This window comes from Rattus norvegicus, chromosome X, assembly GCF_036323735.1.
Source record: "Rattus norvegicus strain BN/NHsdMcwi chromosome X, GRCr8, whole genome shotgun sequence".
NCBI lineage: Eukaryota > Metazoa > Chordata > Mammalia > Rodentia > Muridae > Rattus > Rattus norvegicus.
In genome coordinates this window covers 126,662,241-126,685,198 of record NC_086039.1, presented here as the reverse complement: position 1 = coordinate 126,685,198, position 22,958 = coordinate 126,662,241, and the positions used below count along the sequence as shown (strand labels likewise).

At 37.5% G+C, this 22,958-nt stretch overlaps 1 protein-coding gene across 8 annotated transcripts in view; it reads left to right on the top strand.

The window, feature by feature from the left end:
- The window catches only part of Tenm1 (teneurin transmembrane protein 1), an 889,770-nt gene that overhangs the window by 470,539 nt on the left and 396,273 nt on the right, over window positions 1-22,958 (top strand). For all 8 annotated transcript variants that reach the window (XM_063280507.1, XM_063280510.1, XM_039100433.2 and 5 more), the window contains one exon: window positions 10,836-11,076. In XM_063280507.1, coding sequence (XP_063136577.1) covers window positions 10,836-11,076 — 241 coding nt within the window. The remainder of the gene's footprint in view (window positions 1-10,835; window positions 11,077-22,958) is intronic.

Below are 22,958 nucleotides of genomic sequence, written 5' to 3'. Positions count from 1 at the left end.
AGATAAATGAGGAAAAACTGCATACAGTTGAATGCCACATGCAAATACATGAAATGGGTACACTGAAACAAAGCACCATGCATTTAGAAGCCTTCTCTATGCACAGATGATGTTAGAACTACTGTCCCAGGCAGATAATACTCCTAGGATTTTCTTTCTTTCTTTTTTCTTTATTCATTAATCATTTTAATTGTTTACATTTCAAATGTTATCTCTCCTCCATGAACCCCCACCCTAACTCCCTCCCTTTTGCTTCTAAGTGGGTGCTCCCCCACCCACCCACCCCCTTCCACCTCATTCCTCTAACATCCCCCTTCTCTAGGGCATCAAGCCTCCACAGAACCAAGTTCCTCCCCTCTCTACAATACTTTGCTACATATGCAGTGGGGGCCATAGACCAGCCCATGGTTACTCTTTGGTGGGGATTTAGTCCCTGGGAGTTCCGAGGAGTTCTAATAATTCACTGTTTGCAATCCTCCAACACCCATTTTTACAAACAGATCTCAAATATTTTTGAAAGTAAAATATTACACTTGGTGTGGCATTCATCCATTTGTTAATTACCAATATGTATCAAACTGTACTATCACTCTTACTAAGTCTCTTTCTTTAAATGTGTCACTGACAGTTTAGGGACTATTATACTCTGTATTAGTTATTCTGTTGCCATGAAAAAATACTGGATAAAAACAATGTAGGAAAGGATTGTTATCTTTCGGGTCCTGGGGGTACAATTTGATAAAACAAGGAAGGCATAGCAGTACAAGTAGAAGCTGACTGGGTACATTACGTCCATGGTCAATGATTATAGAACGATGAATAATTTAGCTCACTTCTGATTCTACTTTTCATGCAGAGGGCCTGAGTCAAAGAAATGGTACCAACTGCAGCTGGGATGGTTCCCCCCAATTATCTTTTCATATATATTATAATCTTCTCAGATTGCTCACTCGCTTGTCTTCTCCATTATTCTAGAGTTTGTCAAGCTGAAAATTTATATTCACTACCACGTGCTTCAATATAAATTTTTTCCATCTTTATTAAATTGGGTATTTCTTATTTACATTTCAAATGTTATTCCTTTCCCGATTTCCAGGCTAACATCCCCCTAACCCCTCGCCTTCCCGTCTATATGGGTGTTCCCCTCCCCATCCTCCCCCTATTACCGCCCTCCCCCCAACAATCACATTCACTGGGGGTTCAGTCTTGGCAGGACCAAGGGCATCCCCTTCCACTGGTGCCCTTACTAGGCTATTCATTGCTACCTATGAGGTCAGAGTCCAGGGTCAGTCCATGTATAGTCTTTGGGTAGTGGCTTAGTCCCTGGAAGCTCTGGTTGCTTGGCATTGTTGTTCATATGGGGTCTCGAGCCCCTTCAAGCTCTTTCAGTCCTTTCTCTGACTCCTTCAATAGGGGTCCCGTTCTCAGTTCAGAGGGTTGCTGCTGGCATTTGCCTATGTATTTGCCATATTCTGGCTGTGTCTCTCAGGACAGATCTACATCCAGTTCCAATCAGCTTGCACTTCTTTGCTTCATCCATCTTATCTAGTTTGGTGGCTGTATATGTATGGGCCACATGTGGGGAAGGCTCTGAATGGGCATTCCTTCAGCCTCTGTTCTAAACTTTGCCTCCCTATTCCCTACTTGTTCCTCTTTTAGAGAAGGAGTGAAACATCCGCATTTTGGTTGTCCTTCTTGAGTTTCATGTGTTCTGTACATCTACGGTAATTCAAGCCTTTGGGCTAATATCCACTTATCAATGAGTGCATACCATGTGTGTTTTTCTGTGATTGGGTTACCTCACTCAGGATATTTTCCAGTTCCAACCATTTGCCTATGAATTTCATAAAGTTATTTTTTATAGCCAAGTAGATGTACCACATTTTCTGTATCCATTCCTCAGTTGAAGAGCATCTGGGTTCTTTCCAGCTCCTGGCTACTAAGAATAAGGCAGCCATGAACATAGTGGAGCATGTGTCCTTGTTATTTGTTGGAGCACATTTGGGGATGTGCCCAAGAGAGGTGTAACTGGTTCTTCAGGTAGTGCAATGTCCAATTTTCTGAGGAACCTCCAGACTGATTTCCAGAATGGGTGTACCAGTCTGCAATCCCACCAAAAATGGAGGAGTGTTCCTCTTTCTCCACATCCTCACCAGCATCTCCTGTGGTCAGAGTTTTTGATCTTAGCCATTCTGACTGGTATGGGGTGGAATCACAGGGTTGTTTTGATTTGCATTTCCCTTATGACTAAGGATGTTGAACATTTCTTTAGGTGCTTCTCGGGCATTCAGCATTCCCCAGCTGTGAATTTTTTGTTTAGCTCTGAACCCCATTTTTAATAGGGTTATTTGTCTCCCTGCAGTCTAACTTCTTGAGTTCTTTGTATATTTTAGATATAAGCCCTTTATCAGTTGTAGGATTGGTAGAGATCTTTTCCCAATCTGTTGGTTGCCGTTTTGTCCTAAAAACAGTGTCCTTTGCCTTACAGAAGCTTTGTAGTTTTATGAGATCCCATTTGTCAATTCTTGACCTTACAGCATAAGCCATTGGTGTTTTGTTCAGGAAATTTTTTCCAGTGCCCATGTGTTCAAGATTCTCCCCCACTTTTAGTCTATTAATTTGAGTGTATCTGGTTTGATATGGAGGTCCTTGATCCACTTGGACTTAAGCTTTGTACAGGGAGATAAGAATGGATCTATCTGCATTCTTCTATATGCTGACCTCCAGTTGAATCAGCACCATTTGCTGAAAATGCTATCTCTTTTCCATTGGATGGTTTTGGCTCCTTTGTCAAAAATCAAGTGACCACAGGTTTGTAGGTTCATTTCTGGGTCTTCAATTCTATTCCACTGGTCTATCTGCCTCTGCACCAATACCATGCAGTTTTTATCATTATTGCTCTGTAATACTGCTTGAGTTCAGGGATAGTGATTCCCCCTGAAGTCCTTTTATTGTTGAGGATAGTTTTAGCTATCCTGGGTTTGTTGTTATTCCAGATGAATTTGCAAATTGTTCTGTCTAACTCTATGAAGAATTGGATTAAAATTTTGATGAGGATTGCATTGAATCTGTAGATTGCTTTTGGTAAAATGGCCATTTTTACTATATTAATCCTGCCAATCCATCAGCATGGGCGATTTTTCCATTTTCTGAGATCTTCTTAAATTACTTTATTCAGAAGGCTTGTAGGCCTTATCATACAGATCTTTCACTTGCTTGGTTAAAGTCACATCGAGGTATATTTTATGATTTGGGACTATTATGAAGGGTGTCGTTTCCCTAATTCCTTTCTCAGCTTGTTTCTCTTTTGTGTAGAGGAAGGCTACTGATTTGTTTGAGTTAATTTTATACCCAGACACTTTGCTGAAGGTTTAGTAGTTCTCTGGTGGAACTTTTAGGATCACTTAAATATACTATCATATAATCTGCAAATAGTGATATTTTGACTTCTTCCTTTCCAATCTGTATCCCTTTGATCTCCTTTTGTTGTCTGATTACTCAGGACTAGAATTTGAGAACTATATTGAATAAGTAGAGAGAGAGTAGGCAGCTTTATCTAAGCCCTGATTTTAGTGATATTGCTTCCAGTTTCTCTCCATTTAGTTTAATGTTAGCTACGGGTTTGCTGTATATGGCTTTTACTATGTTTAGGTATGGGCCTTGAATTCCTGTTCTTTCCAGGACTTTTATCATGAAGGGGTGTTGAATTTTGTCAAATGCTTTCTCAGCATCTAATGAAATGATCATGTGGTTTTGTTCTTTCAGTTTGTTTATATAATGGATCAAGTTGATGGTTTTCCGTATATTAAACCATCCCTGCATGCCTGGGATGAAACCTAGTTGATCATGATGGATGTTTGTTTTGATGTGTTATTGGATTCGGTTTGCAAGAATTTTATTGAGTATTTTTGTGTCGATATTCATAAGGGAAATTGGTCTGAAGTTCTCTTTCTTTGTTGGGTCTTCGTGTGGTTTAGCTATAAGAGTAATTGTGGCTTCATAGAAGGAATTCGGTAGTGATCCATCTGTTTCAATTTTGTGGAATAGTTTGGATAGTATTGGTATGAGGTCTTCTGTGAAGGTCTGATAGAATTCTGCACTGAACCCATCTGGACCTGGGCTCTTTTTTGTTGGGAGACTTTTAATGACTGCTTCTATTTCTTTAGGAGTGATGGGGTTGTTTAAAAGGTTTATCTGTTCCTGATTTAACTTCGATACCTGGTGTCTGTCTAGGAAATTGTCCATTTCCTGCAGATTTTCAAGTTTTGTTGAATATAGGCTTTTGTAGTAGGATCTGATGATTTTTTGAATTTCCTCTGATTCTGTAGTTATGTCTCCCTTTTCATTTCTGATTTTGTTAATTTGGACACAGTCTCTGTGTCCTCTCCTTAGTCTGTCTAAGGGTTTATCTATCTTGTTGATTTTCTCAAAGAACCAACTTTTGGTTCTGTTGATTCTTTCTATGGTCCTTTTTGTTTCTACTTGGTTGATTTCAGCTCTGAGTTTGATTATTTCCTGCCTTCTACTCCTCCTGGGTATATTTGCTTCTTTTTGTTCTAGAGCTTTTAGGTGTGCTGTCAAGCTGCTGACATATGCTCTCTCCTGTTTCTTTGTATAGGCACTCAGAGCTATGAGTTTTTCTCTTAGCACAGCTTTCATTGTTTCCCATAAGTTTAGGTATATTTTGCCTTCATTTTCATTAAATTCTAAGAAGTCTTTAGTTTCTTTCTTTATTTCTTCCTTGACCAGGTTATCATTGAGTAGAGCATTGTTCAACTTCCATGTATGTGTGGGCGTTCTTTCCTTATTGTTATTGAAGACCAGCTTTAACCTGTGATGATCTGATAGAACGCATGGGATTATTTATTTCTTTCTGTATCTGTTGAGGCCTGTTTTATGATCAATTATATGGTCAATTTTGGAGAAAGTACCATGAGGTGGTGAGAAGAAGGTATATCCTTTTTTTAGGATAGAATGTTCTGTAAATATCTGTTAAGTCCATTTGGTTCATAACTTCTTTTAGTCTGTCTATGTCTCTGTTTAATTTCTGTTTCCACGATCAGTTCATTGATGAGAGTGGTGTGTTGAAATCTCCTACTATTATTGTGTGAGGTGCAATGTGTGCTTTGAGCTTTAGTAAGGTTTCTTTTATGTATATAGGTGCCCTTGTATTTGGAGCATAGATATTTAGGATTAAGAGTTCATCTTGGTGGATTTTTCCTTTGATGACTATCAAGTATCCTTCCTTATCTTTTTTGATGACTTTTGGTTGAAAATCGGTTTTATTTGATATTAGAATGGCTACTCCAGTTTACTTCTTCAGACCATTTGCTTGGAAAGTTGTTTTCCAGTCTTTGAGGTAGTGTCTATCTTTGTCTCTGAGGTATAGTTCCTGTAGGCAGCACAATGCTGGGTCCTCATTATGTATCCAGTTTGTTAATCTATGTCTTTTTCTTGGGGAATTGAGTCCATTGATGTTGAGAGATATTAAGGAATATTTATTGTTGCTTCCTGTTATCTTCGTATTTGGAGGTGAGATTATGTTTGTGTGCTTGACTTCTCTTTGTTTTGTTGCAAAATGATTAGTTTATTGCTTTTTCTAGGGTGCAGCTTGTCTCCTTGTGTTGGGATTTACCATTTATTTTCCTTTGTAGGGCTTGATTTGTAGAAAGATATTGTGTAAATTTGGTTTTGTCATGGAATATCTTGGTTTCTCCATGTATGTTCATTGAGAGTTTTGCTGGATACAGTAACCTGGGCTGGGATCCAACATAATTTTTAAAGTATTTTCACTTGTGATTTTCATAGTGGAAAAAAATTTATAAATTAATGCAATGCCTTGTAGCAGAACTTAGTGTTAATGAAATATAAAAGGCAAGACACACTAGCAGAGATATTGTGATTTCTGCCGAAAGTTTATCCAACGATAATCCCTATTAAGCATCATCTGCAAAATGAGTAGGGGAAGATGCATACCACTTCTTACCTTAAAGAAAAAAAGAGAAGTGCTATTTTAAAAGCCTATGCTTCTACCAACAACCCTGCCACATGTAAAATATCTTAGATTTACAGTTTAGAGCAATTTCCCCACTGAGAGATTATTTTACCAAGTTATTTTAGGACCTCAGACCTGAAATTGGTTCATTTCCACGTATATTATATGAATTAGACCTTGCCATTTGAAAACTTAATTTACTTTCAGAAAGCTTTAGAACTAAGTCTGAACATTGATATTTGTGTAACCCCCATAGCCCCCAATTTTGCTTATTTCACTTGGGCACTGGACATTATGGTTGCCAAAAACATTTGGAAGTGAGTGCATATGACTCCAAACCTGACGGAATTAGTGCTCTAGAGCTCCTAACACTGAACACTAATGTATTTTTCATTACTGTTTAATGTTGGGAAATCCCATTTCATGGAGGCAAAGGATTAAATTGCTTTATTTGGGGGGAATAAGTGAATTCTCCATCTTTTTCCTGAGGCAAGAAAAAAAAAGAGACATGAAGAACGAATATGAGATTATTTGCATTTCATAAGGGTTAAGGTCTGCATGTAGGAAATTAAGCATAACATTCCAAAACTGTGAAAGCATTTAGAGAAAATATTAACATTACAAGAGACTCTGCATATGAAATGTGGAATAAAAATAGTAAAATTGACTATTATATGCATATGAGTAAATATGCATATTTAATTATACACATATGCACATATATCAATATACACATATATAATTATGGTTACTGTGCATAGCAATTCTACCTGCAGCAGAAGTATTATAATATCATGATCGTACTTTTGGAATAACTATAGTTTTACCACTATTCTTAATTGGTGACATAAAATATTTAAAGGAAATTCAGCAAACCATAAAACTAAATGATCTTGAGTGATTTTTCTTTTGAACAACACTACCGAATGGGAAATTTCATTTGAATAACTTCCTTAAAAGAAGTATGGCATAGGCTAGTATGTATCTTGTGTTTGTTTGGAAGTCTTCTAAAGTTGAACTCTAAAATAAAACTTCCTCTGGCTGTGAAAAGTCACCATGGCTTCTTTTTCTCAACATCATTAGATGCTTTCTTATATGTGATTTTGGATGCCAAGTCTGTACTGTGACAGTATTCTTCTTGACTTGTGAGAGCATTGCTTAAAATTCTTCCTTTTACATTGTATTGTTCTTCCCCAGGGTCCTAAGAAAAGACTTTCAATGAAGAAACATACCTGTCTATGAGCAATCAACTAGATATTCAGTAGATATGCATCAGAATAACAACCAAAGAAAACACTACAGGAAATTCTTTAGGGCCCATGAATGAATCAAAATCACTTCTATCAGTAAATCCTTTGGGACATTGCTTTATACCAGTACTGTATCCCATGGTTTCTGACATATAAGAGAAGTTGAAAATAACACTTCACTAAGAAATACATATTCTGGGACAAAAAAATAAAACACGTGCTCTATCAAATGTACACCACAGTATAGCTACCTCAAAGGCTAAACTTCTATTAAAAACAGCAAATGTTAAAATTATAGAAAAGAGACACATTCATTTTCCAAAAGAGTATAGTAGAAAGAGTAGTGAATAAGAAATCACCACACTGGCAAATTTTTAACAGTTTATTGTGATGGGTGGTGTCAATTTTCAACTTGATAGACTCTAGGCTCACCTTGGAGATGAGCCTCTTGGCCATGACTATGGGGAATAATCTTGGTTACATGTTGATTGATGAGGAAAAAGTCATCTTAATTCCCAAGGCACAGAATTGCAGAGTATATAAGATCAAGAAAGCAAGCTAAGCAATAGCTTGCATTTAGGCCTCTCTGATTTCCAATTATGGATGTGATATGATCAATTGTATCAAGCTCCTGCTCCCGTGACTTCCTCACTATGGTAGATTGTCCTTTGAACTGTGTCTTAGTTAGGGTTTTCTTACTGTGAGGGGGCATTGTGACCTCAGCAACTCTTATAAAGTAAAACATTTTATTGGGGCAGTTGACAGTTTCAGGGGTTCAGTCTAGTATCATCATGACAGAAAACATGGCAGCATGCAGAGGGATGCTTGCTAGAGAAGGAACAGAGAGTTCTACATCTTAATTCAAAGGCAGAAGAAGGAGACTGTGTTCCAGACTGGCTGTAACTTGAACATGATACCTCAAAGTCCACTCCAACAGTGACATACATCCTCCAACAAATCTGAACCTACTCCAACAAGGCCATATCTAGTTGTCCCACTCCCTGTGGGCCAAGCATTCAAACTCATTAATCTGGGATAAAGGCATTTCTATGCAAAGCACCACAATTGTAAGTTAAAATGAAACATTAATCCTTTAAGTTGCTTTTGAGAATATTAAAGGAAAAAAAGTAAGGCACTGGGTTACTGAGCAAGGCATTGCAATGCTCTGGGCCTTGCGTTCATCATCAGAAGCTAAACTGCAGAGTCTGTGTTCTTCCCATTCTTTTTTGCATTTTAATTGGATATTTTATGTATTTACATTTCAAATTTAATCCCCTTTCCTGGTTCTGCCCTCTCCCCTGTTTCAATTAAATGCTCCCATTCTCACCTACTTACACCCAACTCAACACCCTGGCATTCCCTTACACTGAGACATCAAGCCATCACAGGACCAAGAGCTTCTCCCATTGATGCCTGACAAGGCCATCCTCTGGTACATATGTGGCTGGAGCCATGGGTCCCTCCATGTGCACTCTTTGGTTGGTAGTTTAGTTTCTGGGAGCTCCGGGTGTCTGGTTGTTCTTCCTTTGGGTTTGCAAACCCCTTCATCTCCTTCAGTCCTTTCTCTAACTCCTCCATTGGGGTACCTGTGCTCAGTCCAAGGATTGGCTGCAAGCACCAGCCTCTGTATTTCTCATGCTCTGGCAGAGCCTCTCAGGAGACAGCTATATCAGGGTCCTGTCAGCAATCACTTCTTGGCACCAGCAATATTGTCTGGGTTGGTGTCTGTATATGGGATGGATTCCCAGGTGTGGCAGTCTTTGGATGGCCTTTCCTTCAGTCTCTGCTCCACACTTGGTCTTTGTATTTCCTTTAGACAGGAGCAATTCTGTGTTTTAAAGGTTACAGCATTTTAGGAAGGAGGTATACACACAAACATAAATGAAACACTTAGAAAATATACAAGATTTTGTGTCTGTGAATCATAAGCAAAAAAACCGTATTAGCCATACTTGTACTATGGTACTGGCCAAAGTACCATGTGAGTTCTATTCATGTTTAAACTATTAATTTGCTTTAGATCCTAGACAACTTTCCCATCTGGAAAATGGAAAAATCTAGCAGGTCCTTTGTGCCCTAGCAAATTTATGCTTCCTTGAGTCCAAACAATGCAAATCATATTTCTGTCTATGTGATTATAAGTATGGATGTAAAAGTTAAAAATATTAAAGAAATGTTACATACTAGTGATAATGTGTTAGGATTTATGGGTTTGGGGTGAACAGAGAGTACTGGGATAGTTTAGGAGTTTTATGGATTATTTCAAGTATAGAAGGATAACTGAACCCCTATCGGAATTTGTAAATAAAATAATCATCACTCTTTACCCTACCTGTCTCTTGTGCAATTCCGATTTTTCATATGTTGAGTTTATTTAAAAGGGGAACCACTTGTACTAGAAAATTCAGCCAAGAATTTGTCATACTTTTGCTCCTGGGATAGTATTTTTTTATATATATGAAAACCAAGCCAATGTCTTTAAAATTCATGTCTGAAGTGGAAGGATTGAAAGAAGTGATTTTTTTCCCTCTGATCAGTCCCTGCAAAGTGGGCCTCAGAACACACCAGCTGAGCCCTCTGTTAGGCAGGGAAAGCCTCTGGCATTTTTCTGCCTTTCAATTCTGTCATTGGGGAGGTGGGACAAAGCCGTACCATCTACAAAGTTTATCCAGAACGTGCTGGTGTTACAAGCTATCACTTGACATCTCTTATGTTCCTCCTGTGGAAGAGGGGTGGCTATGTGCTACAATAGTGATTTCTTTTCAAAGGGCTTTAAGTGGGGTATTTCTCCTGGGCCAGATTCTAACTAACTTTCTTGATATGTGCCTGCCTGAACAGCAGTGGCAAACGACCAAACAATAGCAACATCAGGAGTCTGAGGACTTCCGTCTCTATCTGCCCCCTCTGCAAATAAGCAGAAAAGAAACTCTCTCCATTGTTGCCTAGGATGCTGCTGCCTGAGCAGAGCTCCTAAAATGGTGTAGCAAACAGCGAGATGTTCAGACTTCGCTCTGCACAGCCATGGAAATGCATATAGTAACCAGAACAAAGTCCCCTTAGCTTGCCTTTTACAAGAAGCACTCCAAGGTGTTGGGTTGGTGAAGAGATTAGTTCCACGCAGTGGAGTTATACACTTGTGAACTATTTTTCTGAAGTATGAATTTACTCCTGTGTAGGCAGGCTAACATTCTTTCTCAGGTAAGTCAGAGGTGGCCTTATATTTTTATTTGAAGTGTAGAATGATTTTCCTCACAACAAATTTGTGCCTTTCACTAGTATTTTCAGAAGTGTGATTTTTTTTTGCAACTGATAGAAATCATCTTCCTTCTGTTTTGTAGCTTTATATCTCATTGATAACAAATTGCGTGGGGTGGCCTCATTGCGTTTAGCTGGTATATTCCTAAAGAATTTACATGTAAATGCAACTATGGGTGTTTTACATTTCATATATAAGTTAAGTGACATCTTTACAGATGAACTTCAAACTTTTCTCCAGTCCCACAGGTTTTTACCCCAGTAAGTCTGTCATGCTGTGTTCCCGAAGTAGGAGAGTAAGTACTTACTTGTTGTTTTTCTTTTCTTGATTTTAGACATGCAAAGCAGCCCACACAACCAGTTCACCTTCAGGCCACTCCCACCACCGCCACCTCCTCCACATGCCTGCACCTGTGCCAGGAAGCCACCTCCTACAGTGGACTCTCTTCAAAGAAGGTCGATGACTACCCGCAGCCAGCCCAGTCCAGCTGCTCCTGCTCCTCCAACCAGCACACAGGATTCAGTTCATCTGCATAACAGCTGGGTCTTGAACAGTAACATACCACTGGAGACCAGGTACTTAAGCTATTTTTCACCCTACTATACTTAAATATTGACAGAGGATGACTGTTGAGTGCAGAAACTCCTTTTGCCATAGTTACCTGCAGAGAAACACAAACTTGTACCATTATACACAACCAGTTACGTAAGTAAAAGGGCAGAACCCTTTATAGGCACACAAGGAATAATGATTCGGGCACATTCACGGACATTACTCATAGATGTTTGTATAAAGTTGCAGTCCTAGTGCATAAATACCTCATTTCCAGACAGCCACCAAAACTGAAATGAAGCAATCATCTGAACTGTCACTGTAGGCTTACCATGAAAATCAATTGTGTTGTTTCAAGGAATTATATAAACAAACAAACAGACAAAGAGAAAAATAGTTGGATGAATAGTAGTCATTGCCACATTATTTCTTAGAAAATCACTTGGAAAGAAAGGTGCCTTCTAATAGTTTAGAAAGGGTTTGCATAAGAAAAAGAGAACACATAAGTAACTTGAAAATTGTATTCTAGTAGCATGACTCTTTGAAGGGAAATAAGGCACTGTTTTTCTGTCATGTCACATATCTGAGTTTCTAAATTCACTCCCTAAGATTTTATTGTGAGCAAATTCTGCTCTACAGTTCTGGCTCCTTTGAACAGGAAGAGTACTTTGGCACTAGGCAAGGTTAACTGAGAAATCACTCACCATTTCCCATCATTCTTTCTTTAAAAATGTACAGTGTTTTAGAGAAGGCAGTGTAGCTCAGTAATAGATTGCTTGCCAGTCATTCAGAAGACCCTGAACTCAATCCTCATCATCGCATACCCAAATGCTCCCTTCTATTAACATAGGAAAATAGAAGCTAGTAAAGCACGGTGTTCCGTTGTCAACTTCCAGGAGTTCCTGTTGACTTCTTTATGTCTTAATTATTTTTGAAAGACAATTTTATGTAAACAACATTCATAATATATCAGTCAATAAACAATGTCTGGCATGAACTTCTATCTTAATATCCTCTGGGAATCATAAGAGAAAGGGAGTGACTAATAAACTCACATTACGAGGTTTTCCTCCTTCGTAGCATATTAAATTAGAGGGCATCAGCAAATACCACCACTAACACATGGAAACTGCTGTGGCCTCCATCCAGAAAACTGTATCATTTACCACATACTCGATTAAAATGTTTTATAAGCCACTCTTTTCTGCAGTGGTAGTACTCAGCACCTATGGTGAGGACAACAGATATGGTTTATGCATTTTTATTATTATTGAGAATTTCATACAGGTGAATGTGGTTTTTTTTTTATAAAATCTAACCTTTATTTCTTCCCCATTCCATTCCTTATCCTTCTGCTCCTTTTTCCTCTAATTATTATTAACTTTTATCATAATCAAAGGGAGAAAATGTATAAAGTGAGAGATGTGAAGGTTAAAGGAAATCTTCAAATAGCTCAGATCGCTCAGCAGTTAAGAGAACTCTCTGTTCTTCCAGTAGACCTGGGTTTAATTCTCAACTCCACCAAGGTCGCACATAACCATCTAACTCTAACCCCATTGGATCTGATACTATTTTTTGCCTGCCCTGGGCACCAGTCATACATGTAGCACACAGATATGCATACGAGGCAAAACACCTAAAATAAATATGTGAAATTAAAAATTTTTGAAGAATAATAGAAATCTTTATCTCCCTCATTCTTATTTCGACTCATCTGTGGGGCTTGCTATAACTAAGAAAACAGTGGGACAATATGGTGAACTTGCTGTTCTGTCAAGCAACACAATTCCTTCCTCAGGAAGACAAATAACAGGAAATCTGGAAGGAGGATGGAGACAGGCTCAGGCAAATTGAGAAATAAAACTATTCTTATTTGAAATGTACATCCAGGCATGTTTGTACAAATTGCACCCACGGACCTTCTGTATCTGTGCATGGAATGTATTAATTGGTCTCAGTTTCCTAAGATGTGGAGACAAACATAAGTTCCATGTGATACTGAGAAGAGAGCCTTTTTAGTCTATTTGGAAATATATTCAGCATCAGAAAAATGAAGTTAAAAATACTTGGAAGCCTTACTGGCCTGATTAACTAAAGCTTTCCAATTTTATCCTTGAAAAACATTCATTTCATGCTTAGTCAATAAAGGGTAAGAGTGAGTGCATAGTAACTTATGCAGAGGCTGGATAATAGGACCTCTTAGAGCCTAAATTCCTCATTTGTAAAAATAAATACAAAATTGCCCTAGGAGCAAGCACTTAGGCCCTGGCTTCCATCACTAACACACCCCCAAAATTGCCTACCATAATTATGTTTTAAAAAGAACAAACTAGGACAATGTAGAGTATGTCATACATTGCAAAACACAACATTTGAAAGGTGACATTATTATCCCTACTCAGTTGTTGTCTGCCTCCGTGTAATGGAATTGACTAATAACTGAAATGTTCCATTCTGTCTCATACAACGACTTGAAGACTCCCTTTTTTAACCAAATTGTCCACTTCTAAATGCCTATTATTGCGTCTTTTTTAAGTTTAGGAGCTCACCAAGTATAACCTGTCTCTCACCTTCACTATTTATGAGTCTGTTTGTTATATGTTTAAAGCTAAACGTCTCCCCAGTTACTTCATATGTTCCTCATATGTCTTAGTTGTGAACGGACACCATGTCCAAAGCAACTCTTATAAAGACAGCATTTAACTGGGGCTAGCTTACAAGTTCAGAGGTTCAGTCCATCATCATCAAGGTAGGGGCAGGGCAGCATCCATGCAGTCATGATACAGCCAGAGCTGAGAGTTCTACATCTTCATCTGAAGGCTGCTAGTGGAAGACTTCCAGGTAACTAGGGTGAAGACGTAATAGCCCATACCCACAATGATACACCTACTCCAACAAAGCCACACCTTCTCCAACAGTGCCACATCTCCAAATAGTGCCATTCCCTGGGCTGAGCATCACATTTCTGGGTTCCAACTTCCATTCCTGATATCGGTCTTTAAAGCACCCTCTTTGCAAACTGCTCTTGGAATATAAAGTCGAGGGCTCAGTGCATCCCGAGACTTATTAGTTTCTTGGGCTTCGGGTAGGAAAGGTCATTCAGGTTTCCCTGAAAAACACACATTTTCCATTGGGTATTAGTCCATGGAAGCTCAGGAAACACTAGTAACGCTCAAAGAAAGGGCAAAGTTTATAGACACATATAGCTGCTTTTCCTTGCTCTTGCCTCTATTTCTTTTGTCTACTGCAGTGTCTGCTTTCACCACCTCCCTACAGGACTGCATATGTACCTCTTTATCGTCTCACCACATTCCTTCATCTGCTTGTCTCATAGCTAACTGTTTCACTTCATTGTGGTACTAGGTTCCAAAGCCTTTAAATGGGAATTTGATTAGCCCAGTTCATCTCTTATGTACCCTGATTAAGCATTTTAGCAAACCATGCCAGCTAGTTTCTCACCCCACTGAGACTAGGGCCAAAAAGAAAGCCATGTGCTTAAAAGGAGTAACAACATGTTGAACACCAACTAGGCATTTGACAGCCACTCTCAGGGTATTGCTAAGATTGTTGGTTGGTAAATACCTGGGAGCATATCAGATGCCCCTTAAATAGGATTCTTAAAAGTTACCTTGACTATCCAGGGCTCTGTGCGATGGCTGATGATCAAGCTGTTTCCTTTGTTTAACCATTATTTCTACCAATATTGTCTACTCTAATATCATCCCTTTTGATGGATATATGACAATGCTGATACAGAACTAGTAACTAAGACTCTAAGCCTTTCTAATAAAGTATAAAGCTAGATCATATTTTATATAGTCTGTAAAGGAAACGTCTTAAATTATATATTTGAAAACTGCAGTGTTGTTAGACTGCCGTCTCATGGTTTAAACCCTTGAACTGTTGTAATTTGATTTCATCCTGCTAGAATATAGAGTTGCAGCTAAATATTCATTCTACTGTGCAAAGTAGATAGTTTGCTCTCATGCTAGTGTATATAGCCCACATTTTTGCATCTTTACTAACATACAAACCACATTTCTGCCTCTTATTTAGAGACATACCATAAAAGACTTTGTCAAATATCTTGGTGATATCTACATACAGTATACCTACTTTCCCCCTGATCTGCCAATCTATTAACTGCTCAAAAATAGAAGGGAACTTTTACCTAACATGAGTACCCTTGAGATAATTTATACTTTCTTCTCAGAGTTTCTATCCTTGTTTTTTTTTTTGCTAACTCCTCAAAATCATTTTTTTAAAAATAATTTGTTCTATCTTAATCCCATAATATTTTTGTACTCTACTATAAGGAGAATATATGTTTCCTTTTTATTTTCAAAACTACCGTTTCTATTTACCATTGCCAGTTTTCTGCCATATTTTACCTGTGATGTAGTCCCTGAAATGGGTATGTAATCTGACACACAGAACATCTCTCTTCTCTGGTATGAGATATTAGTGTATTTAGAATTGTTAAATGCCTTTGTGTATATATAACTTCTGTGTGATTAGGCACATATATGAATCTCTCTCTCTCTCTCTCTCTCTCTCTCTCTCTCTCTCTCTCTCTCTGTGTGTGTGTGTGTGTGTGTGTGTGTGTGTGTGTGACAGAGTGGGGGAAGTCAAACTCAAGTATCATTTCTCAGGTACCATCTACCTTGTTTTATGAAACAAGGTGTTTCATTGGCCTGAGGTTTGCAACATACCTCAGGCCAATATATCTCAGGCATCTACCTCTCTGCTTCCCCAGAACTGGGGTAACAACTGCACACCAAGTCGCTTGTCTTTCATTTTGTTTATCCATTTTTATTAATTTTCATGCAACATATTTTGATCATATTCTTCCCTCTCCCCTAATTCCTCCCATATCTTTTCCATACCCAATTCTCAATAATTCTCATAAAATGAAAAAAAGCAAAGATGAAATAAACAACACAAAAAACGACAGAGAGAGAGAGAGAGAGAGAGAGAGAGAGAGAGAGAGAATCTTTTTTGTGTTGGCTAATTATACCTGACCAATGATGTCAGTCAAAGAGTATGGTGGCTATCCGTAGTATCAGTCTATCAAAGAAAACTGAGTTTTGTTTTCCCGGCAGCTGTCAAGTGCAAATAGCTGGCCTTTCTTTTTAATCATGAGTATTGGAGATGAAACTCGAGTCCTTGATTTTGTATAGCAAGCTCTTTATTAACATAGCTGTCTCCCTAACCTCAAATGTTTCTAATGACACCCCCCCAGTTTGTGCATTAATGTATATTTACTGATGTTTGCTTGCCATATTAAGTGTTTAGGTCCTTTTTGCAAAGAATGCTAGAAGTCAAGAAAGGACTCCCTAAGTTTTCATTCCAATAGCAATTGCATATCTCTTTTTCTTTGTTCTGATTGTTACACACACACACACACACACACACACACACACACACACACACATACTTACAATAATCCTTAGTGTTTTCTTGAGTCATGGGCTCATTTCAGATGTGAATAGTATTGGAATTATTCTCATTCTACATTCTATACCTTTGTTCTCTGGTTCGCATGCCCTTATTTCGGTACATGCCCTTCTGGTATTGAAGCTCAATGGAGATGATTTCGTGGAGACCCGGGTTTCTATCATTAACCTACTTTCTGATCTCCACTTTAAAGAACCTCAGGATATGAAACCCTACCTACTGCACTTTTAAAATCTCTTTTCCTAAAGTGTAAGATTTTAGCTTCATACTCTATTCATTAAGCCCAAGATAAAATAATTTCTTTCTCAAAAGCTTTAACCTACAAATTCCTCTATATTTTAGCTACTTACCTACATTTCATTTACATTGCCTTCTGTGATGTGCAGTCTTCAAGAAGTTGAGAGTTTGCCATATATTTGTGTTTAGGTAAATAGTATATCACTATGGAATGCTAATCATTTCTATTTAGTATACATTCATCTATGGCACTTCTCTGCCTGTGTTGTTAGTTAACAGATATCTTTATTCATATGGGCAAATAGCTCATCATAGACTTTCAGATCCGCTACATACAAGGTAGTGTGTCCTTGTATGTGTCCCCCAGCATCACCATGTTCTAGCTTTCTCATCTGTGCCGGAAGGACGATAGTAAAATCTATTTCATGAGGTTTATATGGGTAGTGGAAGAATTATATAAATTAAATTTGCAATGTTCTTAGAGCAGCCATGATCCCTGGATGCACTTGATAAGTAATAGTAATAATAACACCAATAACAATACAAGGACAAATTCTCCTTCTTATTCCTTTCCAATTTCTTTCTTCATCCAATTAAAAGTCTTTCTCTCTTCATGCTCATTCTCTCCCCCCAAGTAAAGGCATACTTACTGTTCTGCTTTTCTGGGCATTTTTACATAAAATATTCACATTCATCACCTTATTCCAGTCGTTAGAGTCGCAGCTCCCCTTTTGTATTTCTATGACAAAAACCTGCATGGCTTAGTGAGACAGCCTTGTAATCAATGTCCAGAACAGCTTTAGAATTGCCAATTATTTGCCATCAATCAGACAAACAATACCAGAGCAACCCACGACATTCTCAATTGTACCCTGTCATGAACCTTTCCTTCCTCAACTATCAGCCTTTTTACCTCCTCTTCTAGCTCTTCTCTCAGCAGTGCCAATACCAAAACATGTTTGGATGACCTATCTTTTTCAACCAAGGAATGAGCACTTTACCAAAGTCAGAGAAAGCTAATGATGTATTTAAGCAGATGTGCTTCAAAACCCCTAGACTAAGGCACTTAACCTTGTCATGGCCTATATATATATATATATATATATATATATATATTACTAACTGCCACAGGCCTCAGTTCCTCTAAGTGGTATATGGAGAAAATTACAGGCCTTAACTTGTGGGTATGTCTCAAGAAGTGAATGAAAACAATATTTGTAAAATATCTGCTCAGAGTCAGGAACATAGAAAGTATCAGCTAAATATTATCATTTCCAATTTGGTTTAAGGTCCTGGCAGGAAGCAGATGACAAGGAGAGAAATTCAGAGTCACTACAGTTCAAAGAGCCACATTAGCCACAATCTGTTCTTTAAAAAATCAACTATTCAGAAATATCTCTGAATCTATGGCTAACCGAATATGTCCTGCAGAGTGAGACATTCACGAAACACTTACCCTGGTTCTCTGTGGCTACTCCAAGGATCTCTGTGCTCCAGAACCTTATAGTCTGCTATTAGCCACTGCAATATTAGCTAAAAGTGTAGCTCTTCTGCAGGTACACTGTTCTTGGTTCTTAGGTATACATTGCTTTAATGTTTATATAAATGCCTGTGGAATAGGTACATTTGGTATCACTATCCTCCATTGAGAAATGAAGAAATTCATAAACATAGAAGTCAAAGTATTCTATAAAGCACCACAATGTTAGGACCTAACAAGTCTACATTATGTTTTTAAACTTAACTGCAGGCTTAGGATCTGCATCGTTCACTACTCATTACCGCCTTTCCGTGACAGTGAAGGTAAAATAAAATGGTGAATAATAATTCCATAATAATTTCTTATAAGCTATGTGATTCCAAAATCAAAATAAAAGGAAAAAATGAAGCTTCTGCACAGAAAATAGCTTAAAATCACTTTGTTCTTGAATTACAGGGCTTTAGGTGAAAAGTGGAGGAAAGGGCATTCACACTCATGCACCTGTGCACTCATTAGTCATCTACGTCATGGTAGCTGCATAGCTGCTTTTCTTCCTGTTATCCTTCCTTTCCCCAACTCATGGCCATTTGAACACATTTGACCAGGCTGTCAGTTGTGTAGGAAAATGTGTTCCTGCTGACACTAATAAAAGATAATTATAACAGAACCCTAAAAGTATAGCTTTTAAGCTATGAACAAGAAATGGAAATTTTAGGCAGACGTCCTTGCTGTTAAACATCTGTATTCTCTTTACAAAGGGGCCTACGCATAGGTATACTATAGACTGCAATTCTTTGGTGATTTATTTGTTCTGCAGAAAGGCTATTTATACCCTGTCAACCTCACCTCCATCTCAACACCATTATATGTTTTTGACCATTTGCTACTAGATCTGGTGTTGAATTTCACCTCCATAGTGCGGCCATGGGCAATTTGTGGAATTCCAAACCTCAGTTTTCTCATCTTACAAATGGGCTCCTTACTCACTCACAACACTCACTCACATCCCATCATCTGTGACAAGGTTTACTTTAGAATATACGTATGATTTATACCCTCCTTTTAGTTTTCTCTAGATTTTCAAAAGCTCATGTTTGTTTTGGTTTGATTTTGCTTACCCGTCTGTATGTTCCTTGATCTTATCCACACATTCTTTGAGTTTATATGGCCAGGCACATGTTAAAATCTGGTTAAATGGTACTTCTTTCTGTGGTAGCATCAAAAAGGTAACCCACAGCGGGCAAAACCAGAGCATGATCTTCAGTTTCTCAACCTCTTCATGAAGCTCCTCCTTTAAGGATAATTTTCACTATTCTTCTTTCCCTTAACTATGCTCTTTTGTGTCTCTCAAGGCAATTTCCTAATTCAGTTTATAGCCTCTTATTCATCAGAGTATTTGGCCAAGTGCTAGTTCAAGACCATTCAAAGGTTGTTTGCCCTGCTCCTGAAAAGGTAATTTATTTATTTCTAATGATGGCTATAGACTTTAGCCTTAGTCTTCCACCAAAATAATTCCTACTTAAAATTTTGCTGTTAATTTTTTTAATGCTAGAGAGAACACAAGTTTAAGAAAAGAATATCCACATCAGCTAATAAAGGCAAACCAGAATGATGTGCAGGAGTTATGCTTGCCCAGAAGAGTGGGGAGAAAGGTCTATCCATTGAGTTTTAGCATATTCTGACAGATGACTATACCTTGGTTTGACACTAAGTGCCTTTATTGGCTTTAGGCCCATATGTACAGGATTATTTTTTTAAAAGAAGAACAAAAACAATTGGTGGATAAGACAGTGACTGGCAAAGACTAAAGAAAGATATTAAATCCATATAACTAATGCTTGTTATCATGCTTCGAGACCTAGTGTTTGTCTTTGGGAAAAGAAACATTTGGAAGAAATATTAACCATGATGACAGTATTATAAATATCTTTGAAATAATACCTTTTACATATTAACCCATAAATATAAGCTATCTAGTGGTAATTTTATTTCTGTATTATAAAGTAGTACTAAAATCTACCTAAGATTTATAAGTAGCTTTTTCCTTAGGATATTTGCAATAGAAAAATAGATTTACAGACATAATTTTTTCTCCAATAATGACTTAAGGAAAAAAAAGCTTGGAACGTACACATTCACTGCTTAAATTCAACAATTCCTCATGCTCTAATCCAAGAACAGCACCAGGGTTAGCCAAATCTATCTTCAGCCACAGATTTAAAGATTCATTTTAAGACAGGAAAATACTTCTGAGAACTAATCTATGACCTATAAATCCTGTTTCCTACACATGAACAGGAATCAACCAGTCTTTTCAGACTATAACAAATAATAAACATAGAATATTTTACATTTAAATAAAGATAATTCTGCATTCACCATATATTCTTTAGATTTTGGAAGCAACGCTTTCGTAATAAAGAACAATACATTGGGCATCACTGTCACAACAATCTGTCATCACTTTGGTGATAGTACTTTTAAGCATGTTCTTTAATAAAATACTCTCAGGTTCATCTCAAAATAAAACCTTAAGTAAACATAATTTATTATATTTTATAAGGAAATATTTTATAAGGAAGGAGAATTTCTTCCAAGATGAGAGGAAATCTAATTTTATATGGAGAGTCATTTAGCAATCCAAATGTAAATGTAAGCAGGTGTTTTGGGGAATTTAAAGAGGTGAACTGCTTGATGTAATATATGAGCAAAACAACCAAAAATTAAAATGGAGACAAATCAACATCTCTGACGTTTTGCCTTCCCTCACCATATATCTACATACTTCCCTACTCAATTCAGTATTTAATACAGGATGCCTGATTTTCAGGAAAAAAGAGAGAGAAATCTTATAACAAATTTTCCACTCCAAAGTTATTTGATTAATCATAATAAATATGTTCATTGTCATGTCAAATTAATCAACACTTGTGTGATATATTTTCTTGAAAGTATGTGATATATTTGATGTGCTAGAAACAAATTTATTTTTTACTTTTTTCTGCAGAAGTGTATGTATGTGTGTTTGTGTGCTGGCACGTGTGCACGCGTGCGTGGGCACGTGCCGTGAATGCACACACATAAATGTATGCCTTTGTTTCTGTGTATGTATCAAAGAAATTCTACTGAACATTACCCATTGGGAGAAACCAGCTGGTTCTTTATTAATCCACAACACAAAAATGTTTGTGCTCTAAAAGCAGAAGATAAAATCGGGTTAAGTAATCAGATCTTTGAACCATCTCTGCAAGAACTGTGAAAGCTTGATACTGAGTATTTCATTTAAGAACTTGAAAGCTCAAAAAAGAATTGCCCCCTCTGGCAAACAGATAAGCAAATAAGCAGTAACATCTGCTTCTCCATTCTATTAAAAAACAAAACAAAACAGAAAAAAAACCAGCTTTGGTGTGAGGGTATAAGACTGTGCATAATGAAAGACTTTAAATGGAAAACTGTTCATTATAAATGTGATTATGGATTAAATGCAATGTAGATGCTTTTTAACAAATTCCATCAGGTAATTTGTCTACCATGTTCTAGCACTGTTATTGTTGCTAGGATTACAATGTAGTACATAATGAAAGAAAACCCTACCTTCAAAGATCTTATATTCTTGTTGGGAGTATAGTCTTTTCTCTTAGAAAAGTGAATAATACCAGACTTGTGGACTAACTAGATGCAATCTGGAAGAAGAAAGATAAAACTCAAAGAAATATTTTAACTTTCCCCCTTTACTTGCTTTCACATTTGTCTCAGTCTGTTAAAACTGTGTTAATGAAATCTCTTAGACTGGGTAATTCATGAGCAGCCAAAATGCATTACTCATAACTATGGAGCTTTGGAATTCTAGGATCAAGGTAAAAGTGGACAGTGTCTGGTGAAGAGCAGTCCTTTGTTTATGGCATATGTTGCTATGTCCTTCTCTAGGGGCAGATGTTCTCTTGACTCTTTTTGCAAGGACCTTAGTACTACCTATGACCTAACAATTGTCTAAATATCCCACCTCCTAATCCTAACTCATTGGACATTAGAACTCAACATACAAGTTAAAGAGGACTAACACATTCAGGCCATACCAAATTTCCTATCTCAGCTTTCAGATGAAAACTTCTTATCAGTGTTTTTGTAGCATTCTGTGGGAGTAGTGGCACATGCCTTTAATCCAGGCCTTCAGGGGCACAAGCAGGTAGATCTCTGTGAACTGGGGGTTAGCCTAGCAAATTCCAGGCCACTGAAAACCACATAGTCAGACCCTGACAACCAGCACACCAAATTTTTGCAGTGTACATGGAAAAATAGAATAACTGAGAGTAAACAAAAGAATATATTAAAATCAAGAAGAGAGGTTAGTAGATAAAAAGATAGCAGTTTTATTCTGGAAATATTAGAACACCTGTATTGGATATCCAGTTTTTCATCTCATTAATAATTGAAAATATCAATCTAGATCCAGGAGAAGAGATAAAAATGTCTATACTGACACGTTTTTCAGTCTCTGTGTATACATGTGTATATACACATTCAAGTTTATGCACATAATAGTGTGTGTGTGTGTGTGTGTGCAGGTGTGTGTGTATAAGTCAGAGGAAGATCATAGGTTTGGGTCTTCACTTTCTGCCCTGTTTGAAACCATGTATTTTGTTGTTAGCTAGTGTATATGCCAAGTTGACTGACCTACATGTATCCAGGGATTTTGTCTCTACCTCCTAACTTGCTATAATGTCAATCACT